The 10,839-nt window shown below is 38.5% G+C and overlaps 1 protein-coding gene across 1 annotated transcript; it reads right to left on the reverse strand.

Moving 5' to 3' along the window:
• Positions 1–1,609: 1,609 nt before the first annotated feature.
• On the reverse strand, positions 1,610–7,883 carry radx (RPA1 related single stranded DNA binding protein). The gene is made up of 15 exons (XM_053331661.1): positions 7,298–7,883; positions 6,046–6,194; positions 5,744–5,936; positions 5,336–5,444; positions 5,003–5,103; positions 4,766–4,885; positions 4,578–4,673; positions 4,317–4,484; positions 3,611–3,768; positions 3,399–3,532; positions 3,251–3,298; positions 3,060–3,172; positions 2,725–2,961; positions 1,925–2,107; positions 1,610–1,836 (listed from the first exon to the last, which is right to left on the reverse strand). The coding sequence occupies exons 1-15, from the start codon at positions 7,881–7,883 to the stop codon at positions 1,700–1,702; spliced, it is 2,532 nt and encodes an 843-aa protein (XP_053187636.1). The 3' UTR covers positions 1,610–1,699.
• Positions 7,884–10,839: the final 2,956 nt, after the last annotated feature.

Below are 10,839 nucleotides of genomic sequence, written 5' to 3' on the forward strand. Positions count from 1 at the left end.
CTTTTGTAGAATATCAGTCGTTCAGTCAATGGCAGTGAAATTCCACATGATGGTTGTTTTCCATCAAACACAAGATTTCAATCCAATGTCTGTCTACAAAACAGCTGTTATCATGTTATTTGCCTTGTAAAGGTGGTTGAGGGAAATTCTGCTAAATTAATTTTGCTTTGGAATTTAAAAAAAAATTACCATTCTCTGCCAGATGAGATGATTTTTGGAGCTGTTCAGGTGTGTTTTGCAGTTATTGTAAATAATCCATTTGTTCACATGGTACTGTTTTTCTTTGTAGTCGAGTTGAAATGCTCTCCATCAGTAGTCGTCGCACCTTTTTTGTTTTTCTCCTTAACTTTCAGTTTTCTTCTTCATGGGTTTTTTTCTTTGAGTGTCAATGTTTTTGAAGGTATGTGATCTTCATCAAATTTGACTTGTACTTTTCTGATTTGTAAAACAATGACTGACGCCTGGAGTGTGAGCTTGGGCGGTCACATCAACACTTTCTGTGTAAGATAAACCAGGACATGAACAAAACAAACCTGGTACACAGCCATTTCTGCAGTTTCAGTGCAGAAACAAACCTTGAATATATTGTATAATAGAATGTAAAAAAAAAAAGCTTAGCCTATATAGTTGTTTATTTTATATGTCTAATAGATTACATATGTATGTTACATGATTTTAAAATTAAAGTAATTTTGTAACAGATAATGAAGTGTCTTATTAGAGGAGGTGAAGCTTTTTTTTTGCGTTCAAGTTGGTGTTGCACAGTCACTTGTATGGCTTGTTTTTTCTGTATTTACCATCAAAATAAGCTTTAAAAAATATTGTTAATATTGTTTTAAAAGAAATTAACAAATTAAGTTTACATTCTAAAATATCTTGATATTAATTATGCTATATTGAATTATTTATAAATCAACATGAATATTGTGAAATATTTGAAAATAAATATTTTTAAACATATGTATTGTTATTCTGAGCAAACTGTTTACTTAATGATTTATGCACAAGAATGTTTCTCAACATGGTAATATCAGACTGAGGATGTATCAATCTGAGAACAACTCAGTATGAAGAAAAAGGCAGTCATCAGCGCCAGTATAAAAAATGTATTCAACACATTTTCAACACTGAATTCACTGTATATTGTGTCATTAGAGCATTTTAAATTATTCACATCGTAGTAAAGAGCATACAACAAAGTTATCTGACAATCTAAAGCTTAACAGCTGATATTTTGTTTTTGTGGGGTAATGATGGGATTTAGGGTATGACATCACTGTGTTAATGAGGACACAGAAGACCCACTCTCACACCTTTTTGATTTGATTTTCAGTGATTCATTTGATTCATCCACCATCCAAAGCAGATTTCCTGTTTGGAGGAGTTTAATCTTGCAGCTCGCAGTAAACTGACACCTTATTTGTAGCCTGCGTCACGTCTGGCAGTCACAGTAAACACACAGTTTGATTCTGATGGTAACAAAATATGCAATTTTATATTTTTCGTATTGCATCACATTTACTGTACATGAACGACTGTACATTTACTGTACATAACAGGGAACGAGATTTACAAAACAGCTTTTAAAAGGTTACTGTTTCTATCCAAAATAATTTGAATTTTAATAATGAACATAATTAATGCCTGCTGAACATAATTACAAGATACTCTCACAGAGCTGACCATGTTTTTCTAAAACCTAGTTAATGGAAACCTCCGTCACTCTGTACACCTTGTTGATCAGGACTTCCACCTTATCTCCACCCAGGTGACAAAGGTCCAAGATGCACACCACATGTGTATCCTCCAGCTCACTGGCAGTCACCAAAATCTCCTCTGCAAGACAGATATTTGACGTAGCGCCACTGGTCACACTGATGCTACATATGATTACACCTGTTAATGATGAAAGTGTGGTGGTTACCTGGCTCAGGAAGTGTTACGTCATTGTGGTTGGCCGCGTCACTGAGAGGGCAGAGGAATCCTGACGACAGGCAGGACAGCATCGTGTTGCCGTGGGGATGCTGAGGAAGACCTACAGCCCTGGGCTCGTTGGAGCGCACAACAGGAAAATATGCAGCATCAACGGCTATCTGCTTGTTTATGCCTGTCAAAAAGATTTTTAAAAAAAATTGTAACAATTGATTTTAATAGGCGACATCACCGTTTGTAGGTGAAGGCAAGCTCTAAAGATGACCCTACGTGACACTACATGCTCACTAGATAGCTGGAACGGTCATTTATGACCCAACAGACAAACAGAATCTAAAACGAGAGCTTGAAAGCTAAATACATTGGTTGAAAACGGAACAGAAGTCAGAGAATAAAAGATTCTCAAAAAAAGCAGAATTACATGAATTCCAGGGCCACATATAATTCTAGGAAATCTAGGAGCACACATGCATGGCCCAGATCTGATTTGGTTTGTTCAGATCTGAGTCACTTGGCAGAGAAAAAAATAATTGAAGACTCATTGATGATGTTAAAGGTAATCGAATAAATTCACAGAAGGTCAGTTATCTAGGTCCACGCTAATTTGAGACTAATTTAATTAGACAGCAGTTTTTGTCCAACTGAGGAAGCAATTAGTAAAATAGAAAGCCGAGGCCTATGTCTTCTGAATAATCTACAGTATTATGTAGGAAATAAAAGGATGTTCTTACACGTGTTGGACAAAAGAGGCTAAAAATACATTAAATGACAGGAACATCAAACACACTTTACCTAATATTGTTATCAGGTAGTAGCCTGGACAACCCACGGGTGGGGTGGGGTCAGCACTTTGCTCTGGTGTCCACCGCAAGGCCTGAAGGTTACTCCACTGCAGGAGTACATTCTTTTCATCAACCGTGAACCTTCGAGAGATGCTGTCCTGGTACAGACTGCCTCGACACAAATGCTCAGACATTTCTTGTTGTTGCTTCAGCCAGCTGCTGCTTTCCCAGGATAATACGTCAGAGTCTGGTGGAAACGAACCATGACGCATGTAAAATCAAAGTCTGATATTAAATCACATGACAGGAGGAACACAGAGTAAAACTGTAGCTCCAGTAACGCACCTTGATTTTGTGGTTTTAAGCCATATTCAACATCCTGCACTGCCTCTGATTCTGAGTCCTGCTGTTCTTCTTCCTGCCCTCGACCTCCCTCTGTATTTTCATGTCCAGACCTCCTGCAGGAGCAGAGACAAATGAGCTCAGAATGGTTGAAGTGGTTTACTGATCAACACCATCTGCTGAATCCTCAGTACCTTTTTGGTGGCGTACTACCATGACTCGAGGAGGACTGCTGGGCTTTTCTGAAAAACACACTGATGTTACATTCCATTCAATAAATTGAATGTGGGCTTTAAACTTGATTAAATGTACTCCTACTAGCACTCCAAGTGTAAATCATACCTCATTCTTCTTTTCCTTCTGTTTGCTGAGATGTCCTCAGAAGATGGAGATATTACACTGGCCTCAGCAGTGGTGGGATTGTTGTGTGTGTCTAGCACAGCTTGTTCACACGCATCAGTAGAAACATCTGGTACCTGCAGGAAACCAGTTAATTTGTTTAACAGTGTTGATGATCAATGTTAATGAGAAGAGACTTAAATAATGTCTATTACCCGTTTCCCCTCTGGGCCTTGGGACTCTGTGCTCTTTGGGCTGTTCATATATCGCACTGCTGTGATCTGTCCTTGAATTGCAAGTTTTTTATGTTCCCTGTATTGAAGGGTCTCCAACTCTCTCTTCAAGTCAGCTGCAGAAACCAGAGGAGCTTGTCCTGAAGATGGAGAATGAAGATTTTAAAATGTTTAAAAAGTTTATACTAACAATAAAACATAATCATGTTTACTGTGGGGGGCACAATTATTTCCGTCTATATAAGTTGTCTTTTCTTGTGTATAGCTTTAAAAATTCAAGCAAAAGATTCAGCCCCAACAGCTGTATGTGCACAAGGATACAGACTGAGAAGGTGTTCAGTACAAATGTTTTATTTGGATGATACACCACATTTCAAGTCCACCATCTGTGTCTTGTGGTGGAGCTGCAGGAGAATGCTGACCCAGATTTTTTTTTTTATTCCTGCCACCCATGAAAAAACTGACTGTATCTCATTACAGCTCAGTGCTGAAGCAGAGTTCATCGTTTCATACCTCGTAATTATAAAAAATGGCATTTTTCTGGCATTCAATTCAATTCAATTCAAATTCAATTCACAATGAATTTGTGGTATATTTAAATACCAAAAAACATGAATATGTAATAAAAAAAACCTACTAAATGTTTAAATAAAAACAGCAGTGAAGCGATTCTGTGCTTTTCCCTCACCTGAGGCGTTTATCATTGACTGGGTGAATGTCTTCGGAGCATGAGGATAACAATAATGGCCACCAATAGTGGTCCTCTGGAGGATGATGTTGTCCTTCAGAGTCTTGGTCCACTGGATGAAGCTCTTCACTGTAGGGTCCTTCACATATGGCTGACCTTTGTGATACCCTGTTGTGCAGACAGACAACAAACACTGACTAGTACTGCCACACCATGTTTACAGTATATACATGATCAGAGTGTTATTGTTAGTATGCTAACCTGTGATGAACATCTCTGTCTCACAGCTGCTTGTGAGGTAGGGTGATGAGCCTTCCACCTGACACACCCTCATGTGAGTGCACACCAGGTAGGTCACTGAGGAAGAGATGGCGATATATTACACAAACTGAAAAGCTTACAACCAGTGTGGCAGCAAAGATGTCAGATATGAGCCACAGTTGACTTACTGGGGCAAATATGACTGAAGATTTCAGGCTGAGAAGAAGAAAACACCTCCAGGATAAAAGGTTGCTCAGTGGATCCGTCCACAGCGTGGACCCAGCGGTACGTCCAGAACTTCTCTGGACCTGAAACAAAGGCTCATCAGTTTTAACTCCACTCAAATTAAAATGAGCAAATACAGTAGCTTTACTTTGGTTTATAAATAATTTCCACTTTATAGATCAAATATGAACATTTCTTACCCTTGTCGCTTTTACTCTTTAGTCGTTCAACACGACCAACAAATAATACCAAACCAATGATGTCACATGCAACATTGTTGGCTAATTTGTCCAACTCTGACCTGCAATACACATATTACATGAAGGAAAGCCAGATTTTATTTTTATTTGTCAAAATGAACAAAACTGAACTCATAGTAGCACATGATCAGCAAGCAGATGCTGTATTTGTATGAACCAAAACAGTAAAAAAGAAACAGCACAGCAGGCACAAATTAATAACAAGATAAAGATGGATGGACAGTGTATGTGGTATTGTGGTATAAGAAATACAAAATAATGTCAAATCATTACCTCTTGGTGAACTGGTAGGAAAGCTCAGGTAATCTCCACTGCGGCAGTACACTCTTCGGTGAGACTACAGTGATGACTGACACTGGGTTGTGTCGGTTCAGGCAGATTTCTGGGAAAATTATAATTACTTTTAAAAAGGACTTTACATTTCATTTTTATTGCATGTACAAACTACAGAACCCCTAAATCTTGCATCTGAAAAAAACATTGTAGTAGTTGTAGTTAGTTTGATTTACAATTTGAATATGTGATGTTTGGACAAGAAAACAGTGACCATGTTATGCCCCATATCACAACATTTGTGCAACATGTAAGTTTCAGAGAGAAGAAAAATGCTGTTCACACTAAACTCTGGCACAAAACTTCAAAATGCGACACTGTGGGCAGTAGTGGTGTACAGGTACATACCTACAGAGTTAAAGCTCCTCAGCTTGTAATGGTCCATTTGCGGGCGTGAGCGGTGTGAATAACTCTGTTTCAGGGCGTAATTTTGGAGGTACAACACTGTGCCAACATTCAGTCTCTGGTAAAACTCTGGACAAAGTTCGTTCCAAAGCACGAGGGACATTGTACCGCTTTGATCAGCGACTTCAAAGTACGCCTGAAATAAGGCAACACATGAGGTGAAAAACTGTGTCACAACACAACAGCAGAGTATTAGTAAGAAATATGTTGCTGAAGCTGAAAACTCTTGGTTCTTTTAAACTTACCTGGTAGGGGTAATCAATTTTGAGTCCAAATTTCCCATAATATCGTAATCTGGATTTGTGTATTATCTTCACAAGGAGAGGAAGAGGGGAAGATCTCATTGCGTTTCTAAAGGATGGCTCCAGACTACTAAGAGGAGTGATCTTGGACACTGTTGGAAAAACATTGTGGCAAACACATCATCAGGATTTTATCATTAATCCAGTAGCCAAACTTTAAAATAAATAAATATTTTTCACACAAGAGCATTAGTGGGAATGGACAGCGTGCAAATTTCAGTGTACATATTTTAGTCAACAACTGCATTCCTACTGTATTCAGTATATACTTTAAATTATGCTACTAGTCCATTGTGAAGAGAGAGTATGTTAACATATTATCTTTGAGTGGGATAAATTTGATAACTTGAAATGCACATTTAATAAATGTCATTTCCAGGTCTTAAAACCTGAATGTGTTCAAATGATTTCTTATTACATTAGATTGTTTTAGCTGAGTGAACAACACTGCCTCTGTCTGCTTGATTGTCATGATTGTGCTTAAATGATTAATCAAGTAATCAATCAAGAGAAAATGTAAAGACGATTCTGATCATTAAACAATTATTTAAGTCACTATTAAACAAATAACACATTCTCTACTCACAGCTTCTTTTATACTATTACAAATGTAACATATTTGTGTATGTTTAGTATAAAACAAGATGATTTAAAGGACTTCTTGGGTTCTGAGAAACTATGATGGGCATTAAAAAAAACCCAACTATTTTCTTACACTTTGTTGCCTAGGAGATGCATCAATGATACTGTAAATAATTGTATGGTGCAGCCTTGCATCATAGCCAAACAATTAAATATCCCCTCCTGACATATTTTAAGATGTGTATCAAATACTCTACTTTAAACAAAGTGTCTTAAAAAGTTTCATTATGTTGTTAAAATCCTTAAAATTACATTAACTACTTCTGAGTATCTGAGTATGCAAATATATTTCATTGTAGACTGTAGACTTGTAGATTTTAAACTGTTGGGAAGAAAATGTCTCCCACTTGCATGTACACTGGAGGCTTCAAGTTCCAACATGTTACTTGTATAAGCTGAAAGTTGGCTTTAAATGCAATGAGTTGTCGTTTCTGTCTATTCTGATTACTGCCATCCTAAAATATGGTAATGTGTCAAATGGTACAGGGTCATAACAACACCCCCACCTCAGTGATGTGAACAGATCAGTGTGAGACAGAGTGCAGCATCTCACCGTCCAGCACTGTGACGGATGAGGGGGATCCTGAGGTCCATATGTCTCCCTCTGGATCGTCGTTGTTCCACAGAGACAGGTAATGTTTGCGGCTCACCTGAAGAGGCACATCACTCTGCAGCACCACGCTCCTCTCCATGCCCTGCTTCACCAGCAAGGGCAGTGCACTCACATCCTTCACCCGGGGCAGGACTTCAGACCTCCCTGCACCACAGTTTAGCTTCTCAATGCGCATGTAACCGTGGCCCAGTCTCTTCTCATTGTAAACATAAGAGCACTGCGTGATGCTGATGTCAGTCCCGGTCCTCAGGGTGTTTGTGTGCACCAGGTGATTTAAACTTGAGTGAACAAAGCATTTGGCTCTCCAGACTCCGTCGGTGACCGTCACATCGTAGCTGTAGCTGTCGGGTTGCTCACCCACAACTGGCTCACTTAAGTACCTCTGAAGAGCGACTACAGCGACAGGAGGAGCGTCCTCTGCTCTCAGCTTCAGGCACTGTGTGGAGGACAAGTGTTGCAGCGTCCTCTGAAGGAAAGACGCCTGAGGAGGACCAGTAGCCACCGAAGAGCAAGACGAGTTATCCATTGTGGATTCGTGGACTTTTACTTCAACTAGCAGCCCGGTAACTTAGTTAAAGTTGGTCACTGCTGTCATGTTAGCTTGTGGGCCAACTAATGTCTTCTAGTCACTATTAGCAATATTTCCGCATACGTCGGTACCTGGATAAATACAATAGAATACTTATTTAGCTAGGTTATAATGGAAAACTTGAATATTAGTCTTGTTTTGTTTGTTTTTCAGAGTAGCTACGGCACTAGCATAGCTACCGCTGGCTAATGTTCGTAACGCCGGTGCTTTTTGATTGCGTCACTCTTTGCTTTGAACACCACAGGATGCACAAAGAGAAATAACGTAAAACGCGTATATTTCTACTATGACAGATATCTCAGTCTGGTCTGACCTCATGTAAACAGGAAATCCCTCTTTCAAAATGCCCGCTGTTGCCAGTGCAGAGAGTCGGGTTTGTCTGACGTCATCGACGCGTTAACGCGCGCTGTAGTCTTTTGTAGTCAATTTGTAGTCAAACAAAGTAACCTACTAACTCTTTCAAGTCAAGTTATTCTAAATTGTGTTTTTTTACACAGACGCCACTCTATCAGTAATTATATAATAATTATATTATAATGTAATAAAACACATTACATATTAATGTCAGTGTCAGTGAATGTGTGTATTATTCACCTCTGTGCTATGGCTTCATAAGCAGGCGTGACAGTGTGAAATTTGATAGATAGCCTATAGAAATAGATTAGATTAATAGATAAAGATAGAAACATTTCAGTGACTTATCTATACACTGTTATTAGTGACACGTGATTTTCTTGCTATGTCAAGTCAAAATATCAGGTGTGAAATAGGATTATCAAAAGCTGCTGATTAGACAAAGTCCCCCTTTTTGCAGTGCTGAAATCATTCTACTATTTATATTTTAAATTTCTTGTTAGTGGGGGGCACAATGTATTCAACCATATCTCATGGCCTTCATCAGCAGAGTTTGCTCTGTTGCCATGGAATCACTGATGTTCAAACTCTGCATGACGGAACACCTCAGGGGCTTTGAACCTCAAATATATGTATTACAAAAGGCATATTCTGTGTATTTGTGCATTTTTTTCTGTTATACTTTGCCCACATCATGAACACAACAGTTATAACAACAACATGATGTAATGAAAAGGCATAATTTTATGTATATTTGATCCTTTTTCTTAATTCAAGTTTAATATATATGTGTTTTTACTTATAGTTATTTGTAATTACTAAATGCTCAGGGAAGTTTACTGTTTCAGTGCACTGATATAATTTTATACAATAAAGTATTGTTAAACTGCATTGCCTCCTTTACATATCTTTGTCACAAGTGTGATAACCACATTTGAGGGATTGTTGTTGAAGGTTGAAGCACTCATAAATCCATGAACAAAAGGTACTTCAACATAAACTTTACTATCAATCTAATGATGAAAACAATGAAAAGGTTTGTTTTAGTTTGTTATGTTGTTTAAATTCCATCACACTTGATTTGGCATATGTTATCTTTACATATCTTTAAGTGTTTTATTCTTAAAAGTTTGAGGTGCCAGTAGGGGAAATGACAAGCTGACTTTACCTTTCCATTGCAAAATAATCAAAGCGGGTCCAACAGCTCAAAGAGGACCTCAGGTGTCCAAATCAAGTTACTACAAACCAACCTCCTCAGTGAGGAAGGGGCTTATTTGAACTTTCTTATGTTCAAACTTCCACATATTGTGTATGAGGCTGCTTTTTTCCTGATTTTTGCTTGACCCTTTGTTCCAATTAAGATTAAAATTTGGGTGTAGCCCTCTCTTTGCACAAAGTGACGTCCATAAAGAAATAGTTTTCTGTGTTAAATAACTTGACTGGTCTGAGCAGGGCCTCCACCTCACACCTTATAATGATTTGGAAATCCGACTGTGAGCCAGGCTGTATTACCCAAACATCAGTGGCAACCTCATGTATCACACTTGGGGCTAAATGAGAGCAAACCCCTACAGTTTCCAAAGATTTGTGGAAAGCCATCCAAGATGAGTGAATTAGATTAGATTGAATTAGATTAGATTGTACTTTATTAATCCCACAACTGGGAAAGTCACAGCAGCAAACAGAAGCAAAAAGATGTATAATACACACTACAGAAAATGTAAATGGGCACCCACAACAAACAGAAACCCTTAAACATATACAATAACAAATGAGTGCTAAATGAGTACCGAAAGTAAAACAAGTACTAAAAGTAAAGTGACCAGAATATAAATAATATTGCACATGATAAACAGTTTGGGATGTGAAAAAATATAAATACAGATATAAATATAAATATATGGTGAGTAGTGGTGGTAATTGAGAAAAGAAACTGTTCAGGTTGTGCAAGTGTTGTAGAGTCTGACAGCAGTTGGAATGAAAGACCGTGGGTGGAACAGTCTGCTGCTGAAGGAGATACTCAGGGACCCCACAGTGTCATGCAGGGGGTAAGAGGTGTTGTACATGATGGATGTCAGCTTTACTAACACCCTCCTCTCACCCACCTCCTCTATGGAGTCCTGCAGACAGTCCAGAACAGAGCTCACTCTCCTGATCAGTTTGTTGAGTCTCTTCCTGTCCCAGTCCGTGCTGCCCCCTCTCCAGCAGACCACAGCGTAAAAGATGGCAAAAGCAACCACAGAGTCATAAAAAGTCCTGTACACTCCAAAGCAGTTATGTAATGTCAGTTACACATGGGTGTAATATCTGGTTATCCACATACTTGTACAGTATGTTTCTCTTAATACTTCATTGGATCATCAACATGTTTCTGCAGTTCATTTAATTCACCAAGTCAAATCACTTTTGCAGTTAACAGCTTTAACTGTGCTCACACTGTTCATATTAGATGGTAGAAGGGGATTTGCCGTTATTCATACTGCTGACCTCTTCAAAAAATCATTGCTGCAACTTCCTGGCAAGTGAATCAGTCAATCTT

Source organism: Scomber japonicus, chromosome 13, assembly GCF_027409825.1.
Source record: "Scomber japonicus isolate fScoJap1 chromosome 13, fScoJap1.pri, whole genome shotgun sequence".
Taxonomy (NCBI): Eukaryota; Metazoa; Chordata; class Actinopteri; order Scombriformes; family Scombridae; genus Scomber; species Scomber japonicus.

Bases quoted from the DNA above. Each gene is read 5' to 3' on its own strand.
- radx (XM_053331661.1), bottom strand. From the start codon at position 7,883: ATGGATAACTCGTCTTGCTCTTCGGTGGCTACTGGTCCTCCTCAGGCG. The intron at 5,104-5,335 runs GTAATGATTTGA...TGTGTATTGCAG, and splicing joins TCCTACCAGTTCACCAAGAG to GTCAGAGTTGGACAAATTAG. The intron at 4,674-4,765 runs GTAAGTCAACTG...TCTCTTCCTCAG, and splicing joins CTTCAGTCATATTTGCCCCA to TGACCTACCTGGTGTGCACT.